At 39.6% G+C, this 25002-nt stretch overlaps 2 protein-coding genes across 2 annotated transcripts in view; both read right to left on the bottom strand.

The window, feature by feature from the left end:
- Positions 1–1183: 1183 nt before the first annotated feature.
- On the bottom strand, positions 1184–23970 carry KIAA0408 (KIAA0408 ortholog). The gene is made up of 7 exons (XM_075145807.1): positions 23656–23970; positions 16608–16714; positions 12274–12472; positions 9155–9496; positions 8729–8808; positions 6008–7382; positions 1184–4107 (listed from the first exon to the last, which is right to left on the bottom strand). Exons 3-7 carry the CDS (start codon positions 12406–12408, stop codon positions 3934–3936), a joined length of 2106 nt encoding a protein of 701 aa, XP_075001908.1. The 5' UTR covers positions 12409–12472; positions 16608–16714; positions 23656–23970; the 3' UTR covers positions 1184–3933.
- Positions 23744–25002, bottom strand: part of MTCL3 (MTCL family member 3) — a 29709-nt gene continuing 28450 nt past the window's right edge. Inside the window, exon 6 of the mRNA XM_075145806.1 lies at positions 23744–23991. Within this exon, the coding sequence (XP_075001907.1) occupies positions 23881–23991 (111 nt within the window). The 3' untranslated portion in view covers positions 23744–23880. The remainder of the gene's footprint in view (positions 23992–25002) is intronic.

A 25002-nucleotide genomic window follows, 5' to 3' on the forward strand; every position in this document is an offset into this window, starting at 1 on the left:
AAAATCCCTATTTACAGAAACAATTTTTTAAAGAGACAACTGGAGAAATAAATTGGTGCTCTGAATGCTCTGGAAAATTATATTACCAATTCTTTGCTATATATAACAGCTAAAACTCCCCTACAGTATGTGTAATAAAGATAATTGTGTTGTTGCTGGAGAACAAGCAAAGTTCATCCCTTCAGCAACATTTTAAAGATAAGTAAGAAGTCTATTACTAACACTGGAAAGACAAAACATTTAGTGGAAATGTACTCTCAGTTTGAGGAATGATATCCAGAGGTTTTAAAGGAAATTTTTTTCCTCTACTCCTTCTGCCTCTAGCAGAGACTCTGAGTCAGGCCAGTTTTCTAGCCTTCAGATGGCCTGCTATGTTGCGTATGTAGATAAGGTCTGACTGACTCTTCTCTGTGTGTTTCTACCCTGCCACGCTCCTCCCTGAAAGGGTCTCAGGGAAAGATTATGGCTCCATCTCCCAGCATCAGGGAGAATGATGCTTTCTGTCAACTAAGTACCAGCCAGCTGATTCCTAGTGACATCCCCATTTCAGTGGGCAGCTGACTCTGTGTGCGCAGGGAGTTTTGCATTTATTTCAGTACTAAAGCCCATAAACATACAATAAAGAGAGTCTTAGATTTGTTCAGAGCACGAGTAAGAAGAACCTATATCTGCATTAACACTTTAGTGTATGGAGGAATAATACTAAAAACCTATTTTAAAAACAGGCTTACAAAACTCACCGCTTCCATAGGTGACACTAGGATTAATAGAAAGGTGAAGTTATACTTAGATCATTTGTGGCTCTTGCATGACAGCGTGTGTGTGTGTGAACAGAGAGTCTCTTGCTTCAGAGCTTCCAAGGTAACTATATTTCTTTGTCAGAGATAACATGGGGGAACCTGAAAGTCCGACAGAGCTCTTCCCCCTATAGCAAATAAGTGTAATAAAGCCATTACTATGGTCAGTAATCACAGTTCTGGGAACTGAAAAATTCAGCACAGTGCACTGGCCCTGTTACGGGTGCAGTTGAAGAGAATATTTAAACAGTGTCAGTGGCAATTTTCTAAAATTGGTATGTCCAACTAGCCACCTGCAGACCAAAATCACCAGTTTTGATACTTTTGGGCATCAGAACCGATGTCTGTAATTAGACGGACGCAGAAAATCTTGACAAAATGGACTTGTCCTTGACCTATTAGTTTATTTCAAAAACTTTCTGTTCATTAAACTCACATACATCAGGGAATGTTGTAGATATTTGATCCTTTCTCTGTTATTCCACAATGTGATATATGTCAAAGGCGATCAAAGAAACTGAAGGGAACTAAAGAAACACCTTCACTGACTAATCAAGGGAAACACTTTCGTAGTTACATACTTCAAAGGTGCACCACCATTTTTCAGAACAAAACTGCTTAATTTTACCATGAAGGTAATTTAAAGACGTTTTATTGCAGTCAACACTGACTGAAATTAAGAACCATATTTTTTTACAATTCTCTCATATTACCCCTTCCTCAGCCTTAGGCATGTAAAGCTGCTCAGCTACTTAGGCATTTAAAAGGTCAATTTGCAAGGCATTTTGGTTTGCTAATTTCCACAGTTAGCTAGAATCTTAGGCCATGTTCCAAATTCACTATGAATCCTCTCTAATTTTTCTAGGTCTAAGGAAGTTAATGGAGTGCAATCTCTAAATTAGGGCAAACAGGCAAATTTATAGTACTCTTGATTTTTCACTCAAGCAGACAGATTTTGTCTCTATCCAAACTGTATAAATTTTCTTCAAGATTTTCTTCAAGATTTTCTGTCCTTATATCTTTTCCAGTAATAACTTTGCAATAATGTCTGAGTAAATTTTGATGAATTGTTGATCTGTTTGAAGCCCTCATATATTGTTGTGGGATTTTCCCACCACTCACACCTGGAAAGGACCAGAAGTGTAGATTGGGCAAGTTACTCTGAGCGTGTTTTTACCATGCAGGCAGCCACAATAGCATGATAAGGTGGGATTTGTGGCTCTAATGCCTGCTTGCTCCAATACTGGCATGCCTGAACAGTTACTGATACTACCATACAGGCTATATTGCTCAGAACACATGGCCTCCTGTTTTCTCTCTCTGCAAAACCAAAGTTGTGCAGAGGAAAATAGAATAAGGCCCTAAAAGGAAGGAAAAAGGCGTGGATTCTCAACATGACTGGAGTAGGACAATAGATCACTATCAAATTAAGCACAATTAATTTTCCCTATATTGCCACATATACAATTCACTAGGACAAAAGCCTACACTCTCTCTGAAATCCTTTTTACATTCACATAAGAAGATGTGCACATTAATGGATCCTGGGATGATTTTTGAAATTCCTTCGAACACACTATGTTTCTCCAGGAGAAGAAGAAACGTTGCAAGACAAGATCAGGCTGATATTGAAGAAGTGCCTCTTTACTCCTTTTAACCTAGACATGCTGTTTAAAGGTAACGTTAATCATCATTACCGCACTATGCATCCAGCAACAGCCTAGAGAAGGGTGCAAAAATTCCAGGATGAAGGACACTGTCTTTCTGAAAGTTCAGCAAGAGTCTGGGTAGCATCCATATTTCTTTCACGCCGTGGGAAAGAACAAGCCAGGCTCTGTGCACGTCATTCAGATGGCCCATAATACCGAGTCAAGTGATGGCAAAAACATGCTTCCAACGCCATGTGTCTGGGATTTCGGGCACCATTGTGATCATACCGCGATGCAATATTTCCATACTAGGTGCAGCTTGTTGCCAGAATGCAAGTAAACTTCGTAACTGACTGCCACGAGTCAGTCCGGGAGCATTAAATTAGCAAGTGGCTCAGGCACCCTAGTCTAGGAGAAGAGTGAAAAAGGAGTGTGGCTGCAGCACTGGGAACAACGGTCCTTGTTCTCCTGCCTTGAGTGAAAGTAAACAAGTCCATTGTTATCTGACTTTGCCAAACCTCAAAGTATAACGCTAGAAGGAAAAATAAGTTTTACAGAATTGAGCATATACAACCCTTTTCTTCCCTTCATAAACTGTATGTTACACTAGTTGAAATACCGAAGTGTTTACAGTATGCTATATATATAATGGCACATTTAAGCTTTTTTAAAGGGATTGGAACGTTTCAGGAATGTCTCTGGTGCTGAAAAAGGCTAATGTATTACAAATCATATAATATTTTAATTCAGAAAAAATATGTTTGGGTATTTTGACCTAGCATCATAAGGGTTAGGAAACCGAACGAGGATGCCATGAAGCATGACTGACAAATCAGTCAAGCTAGTCTGCTTCAGATACATATTGTGCAAGGCATTATCGCTGCAATCAGTCACAAAAATGCATATTTAGTTTTTGTACATTAAATACTACACTTGTGAACCTATGTAAAAGATATACAAAATATAAATGTCATCAGGACTGTATATTTCAAACTTTTTAAAATAAACACAAAGTATATATATATGTAGGCATATAGGTTGTAATTTCAATGTCAACACTAGCACAGTTTGTCTCTTCTAAATACAGACCTGTATACTTCCTAGTCCAACACATGCACCTACGAACACATGATCATGCATACAGCTTTACGTTCTGCTGTTTGCAGAAGAGTCAGAATATACAGCACTATACATTGTTTCAACTCAAAATTGATTGGCAAATTAAGGAAGATGCCATTCAAAAGAAATTCCTTGTGAGCTATTACCAAAAAAACAGAGAAAACCAGGGGTATAGTTATTTCATCTCAATAAAAACACTGAAGACCATGGCGATGATGACCTAAGATTCAAAACGCTTTGTCCGGCATGTGGTGGGGGTCACTCTTGGACAAGATACAACAGTGTAGAACTGGTTGCTATAACACATACCGAACACAGTTATAATGAGGTGTAGAGCTTTCACAACACCATCCAACCCAGCTCTGGGTTCAGACTACTGAGGTCTCTGACCGAAAGGAGACAGAGCAGTTGTACGCTGTTCTTCTCACAGCAGGCGGTGCTGATGGTGATCTGGATGCCCATCTGGAAGGTAAGCGTCGATTTGCTGGCCGAGCGGGCCGGGAGAAACCCTTCCCACTTGAACATTTAGCTGGCACAGATATCTAGAAGACAAAGGCAATTCCTTGCTTTAACAAGTTACGGCTTTTGTGGAATGCAGCGGGAATGTAGGAAGACATTTGGGGTGACCTCAGAACAGGTGGTCTGAAGCTATTGAAAGGAGCACAGTAATGCACAGAATGCAAAAGAACAGCTATTTCTATGTATAGGGATTCTCACATCAGTTGCGGTTTAAAATGTATGGAGACAAGTGTCAGACACAAGGAAAGGTATAAAATGTTAATGCAAGCCAAAACTGACATTGACTTCTCATTTCTTTTCATTTTTGGAAGTTTTTTTGTCAATGAACACTGTATACTGTTCTAAACGTAGAACTCAGAATACCATTTTACATTACTGCAGTATGATCTACATACTTTTCAGGTATTTTTTGATAGATCCTATTTCAGCAGTCACATCTTGCTAAGAACTCTCTTTCCGTTAGTGCAATGTGAAGATGTTTACACCTGGTAACTAATTCAGTGTCATGTCTACATGCAGAGCCTTATATACACAGGAAAACCAACAGATTTTGATTGTAGCTACAGTGATGTAAATTGGAAATAATGAAAATAAACCAAATGCCTCATGCCATGTGTAGTTCTTTACATCTTTGTGACGTGAATGCTTCTGGACCTAAAATGGTACCCCCTAATCCGGCAATATTCTACACTTAGTTTGTACAGATAGAAATGACAACATAAAGTGTGAGCCTACGGAGAAAAAAAATCCAATTTGCTTAGTAGAGTTATTCTGGGCTTTGATTAATGTAAACTCAGTCATTATCTAGTCATTATTTCTTCCCTACATATTCATTGATGAAAATTTGTTTTCCTATCAAAAGTTCATTGGATGAAAAAGAAATCAGAAGCTTCATGGTTTTTTCTTTCTGTGCGGTAGCAAAGATGTGTCTGCTAAGGAAGATGTTGCATCACTGCAAGGCTGTCAGAAAGACATGCAGAAGAAAATCTGCATGGTTGGATTCTCAGCTGTTTAAATCCACATAGCTCCACTGAAGTCTGTGAATTTGTGACACAGCACACCAGCTGACAGTCTGAACCCATTTAAGTTTCTCAGCTCCAAACTTTGCCTTCTCTTTTCTGAGACGCTAAGGGGCATATCTCTTTGTGTTCATTGGCCAAGGAGCTCTTCAAGAAAAATGATTTTTCTTTCTTTATGGCCTTTTACAGAACCTGCAACTTACAGTGTATTTTCAAAACCATCTGTTTCTCTTTTCATTAAGAAAGAATGTTGGCAAAGGCAATATTTCTGAACTTCTGCAAATAAAATTCAGCCAAATATAAATTAATTAGTCACGCCATACTCTTCTGTTTCTGTGAGCCTATGCTTAAATATATAGGAGAAGCCTGGAACTGAGACATGAGTAAGAGGAGGTCACTTTATTACTGGAAACTTTATGGAGCTACAATACCCCTTTTCATAGGCAGTTCCAAGGAAATCCTGAACCAAGCAGCACCCTGGATGCTGAAGAATGCTATCTAAGCCCTCTAGGATTTTGACATGGCCAACTGTGCTTAAGCCTTTTGGGAAGGCTTATGAAATAACTCGTCAGCAAGGAAGGAGGGAGGGAGTTAAAACCTGACTGCAGTTCTCACTAGTTCAATCCTTGAATAACTGCACTGCAGTTAAAATCCAGCTTTACACAACAGCAGCAGAGATCAGAATCTGTCACACATCTTCGCTGGTCATTCTTACTTACATGCTTCTGCCCTTCCACAACTCCATTATCTTCAGAGGAAATACTCCTGATTCATCCAGATCCTGGCCTAACGTGTCTATTTTTACATAGTTATTTACAATATCACATTAGCCTGCCTCATTTTAGAATCTGAAGCTTGGTATGAAACAGAATTATTTTGTTCTTGCCATTCTTATGAACCTTACCTCTGGTAACTTCTGTCTCTCTTTTCCTTGCTTGAATTGCTGCCCAATATGCCTGGCTGAATGCCTCGGAAATTCTTGCTTTCCTTGCTCAATCTGCAGCATTTCTAAATACTGACTCATTGTCTCACAACCCCCATTGGTGAATTCAGAATTTGCCCGTGTCCACTTATCTTTGCAGCATTTTGCATTACATGGAGAAGTCACTGTTGATTTTTCATAGTTTTTCAAAAGCTTTTCAACAACACCATAGTTCGACCTTGAGTCAGCTGAACGCGGGCGACCGGATAAATTACTTGGTCTCCAGTCATGCTCATGAAGCATATGCCTGTAACCACCAGTATTTGGAAGGCCATTTATTTGCTTTTGTTGCCCTGCCGTTATGACAGCTTTGCTGGGGTTGCTAGTTTCTTGCTCCTTTGCTGCAGAGAATTTGGGATTTGAAACACAAGATGTATTTACAGTTTCTGTCCTGCTAATAGCAGAGTCACACAGTGGGCTGTGGGGTTTGTGATCTTCTGATGCTGTTCGAGGCACCTGGTTTTCTTGCAAAGCATTGTTACGTTTATCTGTGTGAAATACAGTTCGGTTAAACTCATCGATCTTTGCTGCTAAAGTTTCATTTCTTTGGGTCTTTCCCAAAGTATACCTAGAGTCTTCCAAAAGATCATTGTGCAGGGTAGAAGGGGCATAAAAGTCATTACTGTAATAAGGGCTGCTGTGAGACTTGGGATTTTGTTTCTGGTGCATCTTGTTGCTTTGGGCCATATTTCCGTCTGAACAACTCTTTTGGGCTGACAGAGGGGAAGGTTCACTTTTATTGTCTTTTCCAAGTTTGCCCACATCATATGCCCACGTGTTGTGGCAGAAACTTGTTGGTACATTGCACTCATTTTTGGTTACAGGTATTGCAGCAGGTAACATCACAGGACCTTTCACAGCCTGCCCTTCATTTGCACAGGCTGCTGCGGTTTCATTCTGGTTTATAGGTGAAGGATTCAGCAGTTTCCCTGCACTCCTACAGTCCTGAGCCTTGCAATTGCTCTTGATGCCTGGATCTCTTATTGGTGCTTCAGAAAGCTGTACAACTGCAGAAAGTGAGTTTGTTAGGTGCCGAGAAGTGCTCCGTGGAGGAACTGGTGGAGCTTCTTTCTTTTGCCAAGGTCTGAAGCCTGTTCCTCTGTCACCAGTAAGACCACCATAAGACATGTCCTTCAAAGCCTTAGTGGAGCTGATCAAATTCTTCCTATTATTATGTTCCTCTGTTTCAAAAGCAACTGAAGTCTGTGATTCATTGCTGGACACATGGTTCATCTCAGGCAGAATAACTGTGTTTTGGGTTTCCTCAAATTCCGCCAGGAAAGGAAGTGACTTCATTCTGGAAATAAAAGGAGAGGTCTTTTTAGGGATGAGCAACAAGGGTATTCCCCCAGGGGACATCAGCATGGATTCATTCTCCCCATGAGCAGGTGTTTTAAACTGGCTGCTTAAAAAGATTTGGGAGCAGTTTTGCTGCAGCTGATGATACACCCAGTATTATTTGAAACATACATGAAGAATTTGAACAAAGGGAATCTTGTATTCCTTTCCCTTGCCACTAAAATTCTTTTTCTGAGTTTTTGTAGATGACTGCTTGTTTTCTTACCTATCCTACAGTAAGGACAGTGGGATCTTGTGAGTTCTAATGACTCCAGTGAGAATCTAGCTGACTATGAACTGAATGGAGAAAGCTTTAGGACATAGTGCATCCCTTGTGTAGGTTTCCTAACATTACACATGACAGTACAAATGTGTTTTTTGAGATCTGTTCAAAAATCACCTGTCTCAGCCACGATTTAGAAACTATGCATCAGCTATGAATCTATTTGCTTTAAAGATACAAACACTAACCCAGCTACAATAATAAATTAGTGACAGACAGCCAAGTGATTGCATGGGGGAGTGCAAGAAGTGCCTCTGCTCTTTGGGAGCATCTGAGAGGAGCTTGCCATAATGCAGACTTCCATGGGGTCTCAGCATAGCTGAAACATAGCCTTTCTCAATCTCTTTCATGGTGTGCACCCTGTCACATCACGGGTTCAGTCTTACCTTCTGAGACTTTCTGCACAACTCAAGAGGAAGACTGGTGTTTAGCTTGCTAAAGGAGACTATGAACATCATTGAACTTTTAGCAGACAGCAGGATGTTCATTTGCCATACTTTTCAGGGTCTGGCTTACCATCTTTCCATTAGTACAAACGTATGGTTGTTCTTCCTTCTCTTGCCTTCTTTGCACTCTTGGATTGTCAGTCCCTGACACATCCCCCACACTTCAGGCTAGATCTGGGCTTAATGTAAGAAACCTCCCAGCCTAACAAACCCATACAGTGTTGTATAGAACTGCATGGAAATGGGACCAAGGCAGACAGAAATATCTGTTCACTTTCCCAATCCTCTATATAGCCATTAGAAACAAGTACAATTTTATCTTGTATAAATACTAATTTCATTTTGTAGGTTCTACAGATAAACTCCATTTTGCTAGTAAAACGTGCCCTTGTATCGTATTTCAGTATATTCCATTTGAATGTTTTATGCTGGGCACTGAAAGGATGGAAGAACTAGGAGGATAGGAACTGCCCAACTCCTAATAAATTCAATAGCAAACCCCCCTTCAAAGAACAGGAGCACAGTCTCATTATTCATTTTCTTCCCCTAATATAAAGAGTCCAAATACGTTTTTACCTTCTGTGGTTGGACTTCTTTCGAATTTCCTCTTGATAGCTGCATAATTCTTCACTGACTCTGGCAAGTTCTTTAAGAGCCTTTATAAATATAAAAACAGTCCTTTAGTATAAGCCTTTTAAATGGTATCTCCAGAATTATTTTGGAACTTGCGGTGATTTGCATTTAAGACTCACAGCAGAGGAAAGTAGCACAAGCAAAGGTAAAAAAGTGCCCCCAGGTTATGAACAGAGGTAAAGAGCATGCTGTTAACACATTTAAACAGTGAGAAGACACTCATCAATAGCAAACTGAGGAGGAGGTAGAGACAGTGCCTTGCTGGAAAGCTAAAATCAGGGAGATCAGTTCTTTAGGTTAACCTGGCAAGCCAAAGCCCTCAGTATTTTCCTCACCCTTGTAGCTGAAACATGCTCATACTTTACTTACTACATTGAGATCACCAATATAATTCTTGGTATTTTTCTTGGAAGTTTTGATGCTGAGGCTGTCTTCAGGTTCCTCATGGTTCTCGAAGGCCAGATTGTCCATTAACAGAGTATTGTTTCCGCTCTTGGCTCTGGTTTCTTTACATTCGTGTCCTGTTTTACTGAGCAAACTCCCTTTTTCCAACCTGTCATTTGCCACATTGTGTTGATAGTTCAGCTCCACTGTGTCACTCTCTTCCGAAGTAGGCGAATGCATGGACAACTGCAGCATCTTGCTCTGAATGGTCTTATTATCATGGACGTTCATATTGCTCTCCCTCCTAAGTTTTACCTCCTGGTAAAGCTGAAAAAAACAATAGAACTTTCTATTAAATCATGGTACTGTGATGAACTTTATGGGAAAAGAACATATTCATCTTCTGTTTCGAACGACGCTTCACTCAGTAGCACCAAGTAGAAAGATTTTATATATGTGTTAGTAGAAAAGTGTTGAGTCACACAGTGTGATAGTTCACAGACTGTTATTGTCACAGGATGAGGAAAGGGCTGTTACCATTCACAAACCTTTTGCCATGGTTTTAATGTATGGCTTCCACCCATAGGATGGGATTGGAAAAGATCTCACGAGGTCAATGGCCCCGCCTTAAGCCAGAAGCTGTATGGTTGTCTTCCAAGTAATATCAGCGCACTATGTGGTGGACACAGCCCTGATCTGATGAATGGGGAATGTGAGGGAATGTGACGGAGGGAGAGGGCTCTGGCTATGTTACAGCCTGTTAAAGTATATTAGGTTAAGGAGGGGAAGTGAATTTGCATCACATACAGTGCCATCTGCACTACAGCAGACTCTTCTGGTTCTCAGGCAAGTGGAATTCTTCCCTATGACTGGACTGATAAATCAGTGCTGTAGAATGGTATTATTTGGTGCTGTCACCCTCTTATCTTCTTTCATGCTATCTGCTGAGATCCCATGGCTTCATTAGTAAATGAAAAGGTGCTAATTCCTGTCACCCCGCACATTCAAACTAGGGAACTGTGATAAATTATAAATTAGAAAAAATAGCAACATCATAAAAACCTCTTCTGCTTACAGTATCATTTCCAGTGCCAAGAATCCCATGGCTCTTTATAAACATTCATTCTTAACTTGCTTTTATGAAGAAAGCACAGAGCAGGCACCTCTGAACAGCCATCTGCCTGCTCTCTCGCAGTGCACAAGGCCATCACAACAGCTTTTGGAAGGACAGTGAAAAAGAATAACAACATGAAGAACATGTGGCCATTTCATGGGTAGTGCTGTGGATTAGAAGTATTCTCACGTTCAGAGACTTGACACTTCACCTCATCCTGAGCTTTCAGATTTCACTCTCAAAGCCCAGCTGCTCATGGAACCTGAGGGCTGAACTTTGTCTTTTCCAAGAAATGAGGGCCTCATACGGACTCAGCATAGCAGTAAGAAGGAAGGATACCACCTCATAACTCATACCACCTCATAACAATATCATCTCCTAAATGACATAAGTCTTCCGGAGGAATCAAGTTAGATTTTGGTGGACTAGAGAAAACTACCAAATAAAAATACAAGCTGATAAGGTAGCACAAATTTTATTGAGGAAATCCCTCTACAGATGATGGCATTTAAAAAGTATCTCCCCTTTTGTTCAGCCATGTGGCTTTTGGCGAAGAAATGTCAGGCAACTGAAATCAAGGGCAGCTATAGACACAGCTTAAGAGGGGACCTTAGGATACTGATAACCTTGGGGTATCATCTGCAGTTTTGTCTGGTCCTGCAGTACCCAACGATTTGGTTCATTCTCTTCCCTTCAGCCCCATTCCATTCTTTATCTCTTTTTCTGACTGTCACACTTTCCTGATCTATATGCTAATGAAGAACATGGAAAAAACGTGGTCTTCAATGCCATTGTCAGGACTACTAATAGCTAGAATACCTTTTCACAACACATTATCATCATTCCAAAACAGCACATATACCTAAGAAACTGAAATTCAACTACACACAGAGATCACATTACTAACTTTTGAAGCACTCTCACCTTCGGTGAAATTAGGTAAGACTGCACAGAAATGTCCTAACACAAAAGACAAAATGTGGCAAAGACTATCATACCAAAGTCTGCAAGAACTGCAGGTAAAATATAAGTGAGCCGACATTATGGAGTTACGCTGCAGGCTGGTTTAACGGGCAGTGTATGGCTGCAATTCATTTGGCTCTGATCATTTTCCTTCTCATACTTTCATGTGAGCAATCTCTCCCATACATTCCTGTGTTGCTCAGCCACAGGACGGTGTTGGCAGAGAGCAAACAAAACTACTCCATGTGTGTATCAGAATGAAAAATGTGGAAAGCTCAGTGGTGAAAAAACTTGCTTCTATATGTTGCCAAGGCAGATTCTATTTATGCATTACAGAGTGCCAAAGGGTTCTGCTTCAGGGACAATTTGGGGATAAAAGAATAATAAATAATTACATTAATTATTTCTGGAAGGAGATGCATTAGAAATGGCAAGGAGTGAGTGTTTGTTAGTATGTGTAAACACAAGTGGTGTCAGGACTTTCATGCTATTTACTGTAGCTGTTTTCTCTACTAAAAGCTGTCCATAAATGGAGCAGGTTCTAGCCAAAACGATTCTGCATCATGCAGCGGACGTTCTTTTTAATATTACCATTTACCCCAGCAGACCTGTGCCATCTAATTCCTTTTTGCCAGGGAATTATGATATCTAGATTTTTTGTTACTAAATACGCATTTTCCTAAACCCCATATATGCAGTTATTCAGCATGTACGTGAAAAAAGCATGTTTAATATGAGCAGCGTGGCTCATGCCCAGCAGAACTGGCAGCAGTATATACAGCAAACAATGTCATAGCAAACTTCACACAAAGTGACGTTTAACCTCCTGCTTCATATTCATGACTATTAAATGAGTAATTGCAAATACTGATTAACCCCAGGCTTTGCAACCTACCATCAGCTATTAGAAACTTCTGGTGACAGATAAGAAATAGGATATAATTCAGAAAAAAAATAAATTGAAGTGACCCCTAGTCGCTTTACCCCAAGTGAAAATGCTAGTGTTCAGAGTTTTGTTTAAAAGTACCTCTTCTATTTTCTTCTGCATGACCTTCCATTGACATTCCCATTCTTTCCTTTCATTGTCAAATCTCTCCAGCAATTCCATCTTCTCTTTATTCCAGTTCCTCTCAGTATTCTCCAGTTGTTTACGCAGGTCCATGGTTACAGTCTGTGTAACAGCAAGAAGATAGCTCTGCTTTTTTTCTTTCTTCCCTGAATGTTTCCTGGAAGTTTATCAGAATAAGTCTTACTTGTCTTTAATTCTAGCTTTCAGGGAAAAAAACAACCAAGAAAACCCCCAAAATAATTAAGTGAAATGTGCTTGCAGGAGACAGCATCACACGATTGCATGATATATATCTGGAGTGTGTCTGGAATATGGATGAACTAAGCGTTATAGGACACAAACCCAAGGGCAGAGAGGCCCAATCTGGAAAGGGGAGAAGGAACATGCATCCAGCATCATAGAATTCAGGAACATCTGCCACAGCAGGCTCTGTATCGTGGCCACTTCGCATCTTTGCCACTACTCTTCACTATAAACCTGTTTTCAATGAAATCCGAGTCTGTATGATATTGAATGGCACTTCAGGACCTTGGGATCCTGCAACGTCTGCCCTTCAGGGTGAAAGCTATTTTTACGTTTGTTCAAAAGACAACTGCAAGTGTAAAGGTATCATGTTTGCTCATCCACTCCTTTCACACATGGATGTAGCATGACAAAGACTGTGACATTCTTTTGGCAATTGAAGACTGTAATCTTGACACATGCATAAAATTCTCATGGCTATATGAATGCTTTAGCATACATCAAGGAAAACAGGACAGGAAAGCTAGTAACAGGTAACAAATATACACATACAGTAGAAAGCATTATTCTACTATATAAAGGACTATAGATCACTATAAAGAGTTCATGTATTTTGGATTGCCAAATCTAAATCTATAAATGTTAGTTCCAAGACCAGCACAGGGAAAACTAGAAACTATTCTCCAATAGCACTAACTCAAATCTAGTTCAAAACCTTGCTCACAATATTTAACTACTTTGTGCTTCAGTTTCTCCTTCCCCTTCAGCAGTCTTTAGCATCTTAGTATCTGTGAATGAAAAATTATTAATTGAACCACTAAATATGTATATTTTAAGGCAAATATTTTGGATCTGCTTATCTGACTTTGGAGCAAAATAGTTACAGATTTTACGGGCCTGGTGTTCCGCTTGCTTTGTTAGGCTTTACAATAGAAACTCCACTACCATCAGCACATTACTATGCCAGCAAGGCCAAAATAACACTCATTCATTCAGTTACGATGGCTCCTGTGGTATAATGGCTGGTACACACACATTGATACTTGTGGCTCTCAAAGCCAGCTGTTGTGTTACTTAGGTGGACATGGAATCTAGTTCTAGTCACAAAATGCCTCTGCATTGCTTTGGTCTCCTGCCAGAAACCAAACGTACAGGCAGGCAAATGAATTATCAGAGACTTAACTAGGGGTAAGTGCAGTTTACCTTCCTGGAATTTGTTCATTTCCCTGACTGATGGTCAGTGATTGTCAGCTCACAGGAACTGCCCATTTTATCACCCACATTTTCTTTGATATAGTGAAAATTCATTCTTGAACTTCACGCAAAGTTCTTCCCCATCCTGTATTTTATTGGACAAATCTTGTTGATTCAGCTGTGGCTACTGTGTAATCACTGCTTACCAGTGTCTGCATTATTTCAGCTGACTGGGAAGCTGATGCCAAACTTGGAGTCAGCTTCTTTCATGAGCAAGTAAGCAGAAGAGCTCAGCTGAAGCCCAAAGGGTTACTCAGGTCTTTGGGTCATAGGAAGTCCTGCTACAGGATCTCTCAACTGACAGCCGTCGTGGGCCCAATCCTAACTCAGGGGTTGCAAAACTGTTTACCCCAACCAATTTTGGACAGATGACTTAGAGAACAAGCTGACTATTCTTCAAACATCTCTGTCAGCCCGTTTCACAACAGTGTAACCATGTCACCATGAAACGTGGGTATGGAGCTTACTTTTTCAAACTCTGACTCACACCTGCCTTGGAGCTCTGAAATGGCAATCTGTCCCTCAACTATCTACAAACAGATTTCAGACCCTTCTTCTTCCACCTGCCGAAAAACATACAGGGCAGCTTTATAAAAACATAAAACTCCTTGAAACTAAGAGCTGCTGAAAGACAGCACAGCATTCTCATCACAAAAGAAATCAAGCACTGGTTTGCTCATGGCTTCTTAGGGAAGGCAGCCAGGCTATAGAGACTGCACCTCTCCAGGCCAACATTTCAGCTTTGTGCCAGAATTCAGTAAGTGTTGACCAAAAATAACTTACAAAAAATTTGCACTGCACTTAAGACCTGTTGCAATCTAAACATCTATTGCTAATGAACTTTAAAACCATTTCAATACTTTCCCACTTTGCTAATTCAAAGGTTGCAATTTTTAGTACAGTCATTTTCTTTTTTCTTTTTTTTTTTTTTTGGCTACATTTATGTCTTTATAACCTTTCAAGACATGTCTGAGAAATAAACATAAGTCAACTCCCCACTCCACTACAATTCTTTAAATACAGGTCAGAAAGAAATAGAAAAATGTATAAACTCCGTAAAGTCACGAACAAGACAGGGGCAGGCATAATCTGTCTACAACTTGCACAAATGGTGATTTTGCTAGGGCACTATTAGTAATAATGACCATGCTTCAATCAGTAGCATATTACTAGAAAGAAAGTCAATACTATATAGCATTTTTTTTTTACACATGTAAGAATAGATATATAATATGTACTCCTTTCAAGCATGCATATAGCATTGAAAAGGCCTCTGGAGGTTTCTTAGTGCTGGGAACTACTACTGCCATGTTTGCATTCATCTTAACAAGTTGTTTCATATGGGACTGTGATTATAAAAAGAGATTGGAGACCATCAAAATGAAATCAAGTCTTGGAAGAGGATAGTTACAGAAGTTACAGATAGTCACTTGTAGCTCTATGAGCCACAAAAATCTTGTATTGCTTCTTATGCTTCTCCGATTTCCTCTTGACATAAATTCTGAGAAGAAAACTCATGTTTACTGATGTTAGCAGCTAGATGACTATACAGTTTTGCTGCTATTGTACAGTGGATAAATTCCTCAGAGAGTTTTAACTCCTATTTCTATGACTCTTTCCGCTTTTTTTTCTTGGTGTTTGTTTGGGGTTTTTTTGTTGGGCGGTTTTTTGCTTTTTTGTTTCCCTACTAGCAATAAAATCCAATTTGCAGTCATGGTAGTATACCCTCTGTGTGTAGAGTGCACCGAGATGTCCCCATGGGTATTTCACATGGTTTAAGCAACCCAAAGGGATGTAAAATGCCACATTATAATTTGCTGTGTGGATCAGAACAGTATCTGTGCTCTTGCAGTATTGGCACCTTCTGCATGTCCTAGACAAGGTCAGAAGCTCATTACAGCAATCAAATTCAAGCAAATAATCAATTTTGTCTACATCAGCTGCATTTTCCCTTAACTCTTCCTTTAGCCCTCCCTCCTCTCATGCAAAAAATGTTTTAAGCAACTATTTGATGTTAATGTTATTATTCCCCCATGTCTTACCTGTGCCCTTTCTATCCACATATTAAAAACACAAAATAGTTTGCAAACAACCTCCATCAACTTCTGAAAATAATCTGCAGTGACATCAGCTGAGATGTTATTTTTCAACAGAGATTAATTAGATGATTGGATGTGCACAACCATTCAGATACACAAATCTTGCCTTGATTTTACAGACAAAAAAGCAATTAAACTGTATTTCCAACAAAGTGCTGTATTTTGGATGACTAAGGAAATTGTAAATTTATGTATTTATTCAATTATAAAAGTGTGCCATGTGTCACAATACTGTGCACTTTATACATAAAAAGCAACTACAATTGAGTGAGAGAGTGAAGGAGAGAGAGAAGGGAAAGAAAGAAGAGAGAGAAATGAGAGAGAGAGTGAAAGAAAGAGAGTGAAGGAAAGAAGAAAGAAAAAAGAAAGAAGGGAGGGAAGAAAGAAAGAAAGAAAAAAGTAAGAGAGAGAGAAAGAGAGAGAGAGAAAGAAAGAAAGAAGAGACTCGAGTGCTCACAATGCTACCTGTCTTCCCTGTTCTGTTAATACATCTGTGCCTGCTCTGAAGAAACTGACTGAACTAATGAAGAGTCTTTCTCTAAGAATAAAGACCATATATAACATACATGAACACCACATTACATATAAATAACATTAGAGAGCTGTTTAAATAACTGTTTGCCACATTAGTAATTTGCTTTCTTTTTTAATCTTAACTGTTCAAAAACACTGATTTAAAATAAACCGTAACCATACCTTTCATGGAATAAGAAATCCTTTCGAAGTTTTTCAGTCCATTTCTAAACAGCAGTGAAAGCAATGAAATGCATAGCTAGCTGGGATCCAGTTCTGCGAATCTTGATCTTTAAAAGAAATAAGAAAGCTAAGCAAGACACAAACTTTCAACTGGGCAGCATTTGCAACTCTCTTTGAATAACTCCGCAACTTTTGCAAACTGAAAAACAGTTCCGTTCAGCATCATCCTAGCAGCTGGCTTCCACGTGACGTCAGCACACGGAGGATGGTTTTAAAGCCATCTCTTCCAACCCCCAGCTCCGTAACTTTATATCTCCTCATATTTTGTGTAAACAACTCCAAGTCCAGGACATTTTTAGGCTTTATAGTGCAGTCCAGTCTTTAAAGCTTGCCAAAGCAGCCAGTGTTAATATTAAAGCTATGACAATAGGCGATTTTAGGTTTCTTTTATTAGCATCCGTGTTGCAAAGGAAGATTCTTTGCTGCCTTCCAGACCCAGTTTTCAGGGTTATATTTTTTAGTATGATCATTTTGAGCTTTGCAACTTGATCCTCATAAACTGCTTTGTAAAGGGAGTTTGTTTAAAGCAGCAGTTTTGTTGGTTAACAGCTATCTTAAAGAGCTGAAAGCAAACCACTCCTCCCTACAATTTTTTTTCTGTATTCTAAATATGCTATCACTTATGAAGTGCAGAATTATTGGGCACTGTGTAATCCTACTGTCTTGCATTCTGGGAATGGTGATAATGGTTTCTTTGGGATATACCCAAATATTCCTGCTACTTTATAAGGTTTCTGGATCAGATTCTCCAGTCTGTTAAGATACTTTGTGTCTCAGTAAAGCAAAGCGCTTGGAATTGGATGGAGAATCTCCCTTGCACAGGGAAACTCATCTGTGGCATAAGGCTAGCAAGGACGGTCCAAAACCACCTGAACCTGGATTTAAAGCACTGGGAGTGCCCATAGCAAGTGTCGGCATGGGGTGAGGGAAGGGAACATATGTGACAGAAATGATCCAGCAAGTGAAAGTCCACAGGAGACCCTGAAGCCAGCATAACAAAATTTAGCTGCTCCCCCTGCTGAGCCACAGGCACAAGGAGCTCAGCTCGCTCCTTGCGTCTCTCCTGTTGCACTATGTGTTAAACTGATTTCATTTCGCACACTGAGAGAGATCCCCGGGCAGAAGCTTTATGCACATACCACTGCCCTGCTGGGTACTTGTGCTTGGATGTACGTGTGGACAGTGATTGAGACCATCCATAGTCAGAAAATTCACATTTCAGGGAACATTTGTCCCCACGTGTAAGTGGAGAAGGGCCAAAAAGTACTTGACTCATGCAGCACAAAACTCTGGACAAATTCTGCTATCAGATGGGTGCTTTCGAATGCACTGAGCAGGAGTGACATATTTTTGTGGGCAGAGCAGCTGATGACAAGAGGATCAGTGAGACGAAGGACACGATAGGAGGATTCACACATCCTCTGCTTAGTCAGCACTCTCCTCTTTAGAACAATAAGATTTTACCTGTGATAAAATCCATGCACAGCATTAAAATTTTAGCTTTGGGTGCATTTTATAGTAAATACCAAAGCAGGTTTCAGGGAAAACATTTTTTTTCTCCATATATGGTCTAGCTGTAAGTCTCAGTGAATACATTACTGGGGTGCTTATTCTGCTCCCATGTAACATAAATAATGGGACTTGGGCTATTTGTAAAAATTTCAAAGATGATCTAAAAATTGAACAAAGATGCCCAAGTACACAACTGAATGTTCCTGAAGAAAATCCCCAGGCTCTAAACTCTGAGGATTTAAAAATTCCCTGTTCATAAAGCAACAGTGTGGCTTTCTTTTGGGAGGTTACATCCCACCATGACATGGCTGGGAGTGAAGCCCGAGTGCCTGGGAGCAGAACTGAGACCACAGCTGGAGGCCGGGTGCCACAGCGCTGGGCTGCTCCTCCCCAAAGCCAGCACAGCTGCACCACTGCAAATGAAGACAGACTCTGAAGACATGTTTTTTTTACTCTTATCCATCAGCATAGGCTATTATTCTTGTGTCTTTAATATTGCTCACTCAATGCCCCTCGTCTTGTTACGTGAAGTCTTTGAAGTAAAACACGGTAAAATTAAAGAAAACAATGGACTAAATCCCAGGCTTGAGTTTTCACTCAGGCAAAATCCTACATTTCTGTCAGTGTGAGGAATTAGAAATGTGTGAGACTGAGGGGCTCGTTAGGAGACAAGAGCTGGACCCCATTCATAGGTCAAAGGGCCATGTTAAACTCATCCTAATATGGGAAAGGCAGAGAAAAGTTGGGAGAAAGAAAACATGAAGCGAGCTCTAAAAACCTGGGCTCATTGCTCTGGACACCCTTAAGTGTAGCAGTAGCGGCTTTTGCTTTTGAGGAAAAAAAGTTATCCAACAGAGACTGTCCCTCCCCTAACAGCAGCAGACATAGCAGCAAATGTGGCTTTCTGGCCTCTGGCACAGGCAAAATAAGCAGGAAGGCTATTTTAGGTTTATTACATCCAACACATTGCTTCTACAGGCAAAGTGTACTTTGTCCATACCTGGAATCACTTCTGCTTGTGTTAAAAGTCAACACCTCAACAAAAAAGGTGCAAGAGCATTTTAAAGAAGCCCTCTGCTAAATTTCTCTTCATCATGCAAGACTGAAGACAAAGGAGCATGAGTTTCAGCATGGGCTATAATCTGCTTATATACTCAGGGTAGCGTGTATTCTGGTTAATAGTCTGCACTCAAGATCATTTTACAGCATCTTCAGTTCTGCTGTACTGGCTTGGTTATGGCACACCCATTTTGCCATGTCCAGATAAATTTGGTAACAAGAAGGAAGAACAGCATTGCTGCCACTGTAATCAACCCAACCACATCATCAGATTCCTGAATGATTTACACCTTGATAATCCTGGTGAATACATCTCAGGAGTGGATATATAAATCAGGAAATGGGCAGAAAGGAATACAAATTCTGCCTCCTCTTACTATTGTGCATTTCTGCAATAGTATATAACTTAGTGAAGAAATAGAGCCAGCAAAGTGTTATGTCATGTCACTTCTCCAAGGTTACATTGGAAATCGGTGGCAGATACTTTACATGTTTACTTTAAATAGAGTCACTGTAATTTTCCCCATAGGCAACTGCATGTGTAATGGCAAAAGCTGGGTTTGAATATCACTTCCCCTGTCATTAAATCAGAGACAGAAATGTAAGCCAATGGGAATTACGTCCCTGATACTGATGCCTTTAGAAGTCTCCTACTCACCTATCAAATTCTGGGGTGATTAAGGAGAAAGGCATCTAATATCCTAAAGCTCTGCTTGTTTTTGTAAACAACTCCCAAAGTTCATGTGCAGTTCATCTCTTTTTATAACACGTATTTAGACAGCCATGTTTTTGGCAATTTTCTATTTTCCGACTGCCAGGCATACTTCTGCACTACAGCACCTGCTCTCTTCTAGTCTTGATTCTGAAGCACTGGTGACATGTGTCAGCAGACACTTATTCTATCTCTAACTGGAGCTTCAGGCATGGATATTTTTGGTTGAAAGAAGTATCTCTGATCCTGGAGAAGATGATCATTCTAGTATCATGGGAATTTTTCAGTAACAGTAAAGAAAATATTTGTAGAGGTATTTTGCCAGGACATTCAGAGCCAACTCTAAATAGGAAACAAATTTAATTGAATTTATCTGGTTGCATTAAAGGAAAAAATGCATCTATTTTCTAAATGATATAAAAATTCATTGGAGTTACTGCCGATTTACAAGTGTAAAAATGTCAGAATTAGATCTATAGATGCAAGATCTCTTCTTTCTGAAAGAACATGGGATGAATTCCCTGGCAACACAGGAAACAGAAATTTAATGTTTCGGAGAAATGTAAAATTAAGGCAGTCTCAGGGTTGAAATTCAATGACATTTTTGCTAGAATATTAATATTTTGCCAGAATATTCCAAAAGGGGAACTGTGAATCTGCTATTGGTTTAAGTGAGATTTGAACTGATAGGTAACCTGGCATATCCAGCTTGTTGCCACATAAAAGCAAAATCTTATATTCGTCTTATTATTGCTCTTCAGAATTAGATGCTATGCGGCAGACAGAATCTAGTGAATCAGCAGTGTTCTCTCTGGCCCTGCCCTGCCTGACTCCCACGCACTCCTGCTAGAGGATGTGGACGTGTTCAGCTGCATTTACTCCCTCACCTGTGTGGACTTTGCCCACCAGACCAGTAACTGAGTGGGGAGAATCTGCTTCCTTTCTTGGCAAGTATAATTATTGCATTTCTTTGCGAGACCAAGTTACTTCAATTTAGCAGACACAAAACACTTATTTCTTTGGCTAGATGTTATCTCCTGACTATGGATAGATGTCCGCACTGATTTTATTAGCTTTCTCAGCAGCTTTTAAAATAGTGAAAAATGGAGGGCTGTGAACTTCTCTGCAATATTTGGTGTGAAACAGATAAGCAGCTCCAATCACTCCCTTCAAGCTGAATGCAGAAGGACATGAAAAACACATCTCACTTCTCATAGAGATTTCTCTGTACTGAGGTTTGCAGGGGTCCTCACCATTCTCCTTGCTCATCACAGATTCAACGACTGTGGGCAGCTTCTAAAATGATTTTGTATGCTTCGGTATGCTTTAATTTCAGATTGTAGCCTGTGCAATAGCTCCCTAAATGTCCCAAAAAGTCTCAGCTTTGATTTGCTTTGTTGATGCCTGACAGAATTAGGATGAGGAAAGCTCCAGCTACGTGCAAGAAAAAACACTGTGAGAAATCAATGGGGTTATAATTGCCAGTGCTGTGCAGAGGTTATTTCCACCTTTTCCCAAGGGGCTCAACCTCACCTTTTCTGATTTCTGAGGAAGAAGCAAATCTTTCCCAATTACTGGGAAGAGGTATTCAATGTATGAATTCAGTGTATTAAGCTTTCCTACTACTTTACAGTAGTACTGTTACTGATAACACTCAGTGTAAATCAAACCCTCTCTACTCATCTTTATTACATACAAGGCTGAGAAAGGTATAAACAAGTGTGGGTTAAAATCTGAAAGTCCAGAACTTCAGATCAGATTTAAGTATGATTTTTTCTCTTTTATGGTATTGAGCCAGTAACATTTAACAAAACCCAAATCATCTTTTCTTCCCTCAAGGCAGACACTAAAACAGAAAGGAACTCAAAAAGTCAGTCTCATGCTAAGATTTGATATGACAAGTTTAAGCCTCAAATTATTATACTTTGAATCTCCAAACTGCAAATCATGGGGAAAAAAAAAAGAATTTCTCAAGCAATGGCTGAAAAATTTCTTATAGCTGTTGCTGAGAGAAAAGCAGCAAAAGGGCCTTTTCCCAGTGATTTGAGAACTATCTTTACAGTTACAGAAATTCACTGTGAAGGGATGATATGCTTGACCAATCTTGCCATAATAGTTTCTAATATGTGGAACTTAACTTTTAGGCAACTGAACATAAATTAGAGCAGCTTAGAAACTCCTCAAAATTACTTTGGGCCCAACTTTCTCTTTAAACAGGACACCAGGCAAGGCTATCTGTTAGTCTCACATATATTGATTTTCACTTCCTTTAGACATATCTTGCTAACTACAAAATAAATAAAGACGACAACATCCCCTGGTAGGAATAAGTATGTGGATTAAATCAAGGTTACTACATCTGCAGAGTACGCTGAGGGAAAGCTAGACAAACAAGGAGAAAAACACAAGTTTTGTTTAATACTGAATATTGTGAGCTTACTTGTTTTTTCATTCTCATAAAACAAATATTATTGCCCAACCTCTGCTTCCCTCAAAGGGGTTTCCCTCAAAATGGTGTGGCTCTACTATTTCAGGTAGCAGAGCGCAACCCAGGCATGGAGATGAACTGTTCTCACTGGGGAACGGGTTAAGTAAACAGAGTGCTAGCATGATAAATCAAAGGGAATCCTTATTGTCAGCTAGAAAAACAGCTGCTTTATTTATTACCACTCTTTATTACTAGATTTTTTTATCATGGCATCTGCACAAAAAAATTTCATTAATGCACTTACTTGTAAATGATCACCTTTGGAGAATTCACGTTTGTGGGACTCAGTGGTTTCAACACAGGTTGAATAAAACAGAAGAGAAAACTGAGCTCCACTGGGCATTTCAGATGAGGTTTTCATAGTCAGAGATCAACTGTTTGTAGGAACTGCCTATGTTCAGTGTGATAGAAAGATCATGAGTCGCCTATGCTCTCAGCACAGCCTTTCATAGGCAAGACAGGAATATTCAGTGACTATTGATGCGCACCTATGTACACAAGCTTCCCTCACCTATGGTCGCTCGCTACCAATGGCGTGGTTAGACAGGGGTCACTCAGCAAGCCAAGAGTTACCATGTTCATTCAAAACTTGTTCTGAAACCTGGAGAGAGAATCCAGAGCCCTGGCGGGTACAGACTGGAAACTGTTATCTGATAACCTAGGTTGTTAGGAAAAGATATTTGACATCAGACAAGGTGACTAGCATCACTTTTCAGTTCAAGTCAAACTGTAGCATGGCCATTTTTCTAGAGCACAGAGAGAATGCAGCCAGCCTACATCTCTCAGAAGACTTCTCACCTACTCTGATACCTCCTGCTTGTGCATCTCATTCTCAGGGGCTCCAGCTCCTTGCCACATTTCCAGATATAATCCTCTATATACCAACCATTCTGATTTTGTCCCCTCCATGGTGTCTAATCCACATAATACAGTGCTGAAAAACATTATACCACAATCATGCAAAATACATACAAGCTGTGACACACAATTGCATCAAATGTGGTTTTACATTCATATATGGCTAGAATACAAATTCTTTTTCTGGGAGTGGGAAGAGGAAAGGAACAGACTCCTCACACCCACTCTGCATATTTCTGGTTTGCTTCTGATTTGTTGCAAATTAATGAATATTAAATTGGTTCCAGTCACTCAGGAAATTTTTATACAAAAATGATAAAACCAGACGAAGTGAAAAATACCATTTTCTGTTTGCTTACCTGGAACACCGTGGTGAGCAGGCTTCCTATTCAACTGGGTGACTTTTTGGTATGTTTTCTGCAGGTTTTTTGGTTTTGTTTTGGTTTTGGCAAACAAGTAGTCTTCAGTGTTTTTACAGCAGTGGCTATTACAGAAACTATGTCTCTTGCACTTCTTATCTTGGAGGGTGGACAAAATAAACAAACTGAAAATAATACTACAATGAACAGTAAATGATGAATGGCTTACAGTACAAAAAACAGTGTAAAAAGGAAGACAAGTTTAAATATTGTTGTGTATGAAAGGGATGAAAATAATACAAGGATGAGAATAAGTAAAATGATAGGCTGGAACATCTGGGAAAGTAAATACAAAGACAAAGAGAACAGTCAATTAATGGAATAGCAAGTCCAAAGTTTCAACAAAATAAATAGTGAATCAGACTATGCTTGTGGAGGGACCAAGTGCCCATTTCCCATTGACTTCAGTAGGAGTTCTGCATGGTCAAGCCCTGAAATGTCCAATTTAATTATTGCTGTTATTTGTTTAGAGAAAATACTAATTAGTTTGCTTTAAATTTGTATAAGCCCATGCAGTGCTCTGCCTTTAAGCTAATGGGAGCTCTACAAGCTCAGAGCTATTGCTAGATCAGAAAGTGAGCATGCTAAATGCCATTTCTCTTTGATTTCATGCAATACATGTATAGTAATTGATTAGCTTTAAACTCACTGCGTCTGTGACTTTCTGATACAAGGAAACAAAAGACTAATTAGTCAGGATAGGAATAAGAAATAATAGCTTTCAGCTTCACCTGGCAACTACTTGACTGTAAACTAGCAGGACAGCACAAAGTAAATAAACACAGCAAGAGACTTACTAAAACATTGGATAATACCATGAGCAATAACAAGATTTGCCAACTATAGGATTGCATGATAAGATAAGGGTAGGTAATTTTCATTTTTCATGGCAAAAGGTCTTGAGTCAGCACGGAATTTGCTCCCCAAAACCTCTCTGGAACAATTCTGCATAAAAATGAACTACAGAAAAGATGCTAGTCACTGCTGCATGTCAGCAGTGACACATAGGCCTTCAACAAGTTACAATCAGTTACAGCAATTCCAATACTGTGTGGCTCTGTGACTCTGTGGTTTATTTTCCTCTGTGGTTTGTCATATTCTCTATAATTTTGGAAATTTAATGTTTCCTCCTTTTAAAATTAGTAAGATTTTCTTTTTATTAATTTAACAGGAACTCAACCACTAAGAAAACAATCATGTTCATTTATGTGCCAAAAATGCTTTCTGCACTGCCTTTACTGGCGATGAAGGCACAACTCTGGGAAATGCAGTTGCAAAGCCAGAAAG

This window comes from Calonectris borealis, chromosome 3, assembly GCF_964195595.1.
Source record: "Calonectris borealis chromosome 3, bCalBor7.hap1.2, whole genome shotgun sequence".
In the NCBI taxonomy this organism is placed as follows: domain Eukaryota; kingdom Metazoa; phylum Chordata; class Aves; order Procellariiformes; family Procellariidae; genus Calonectris; species Calonectris borealis.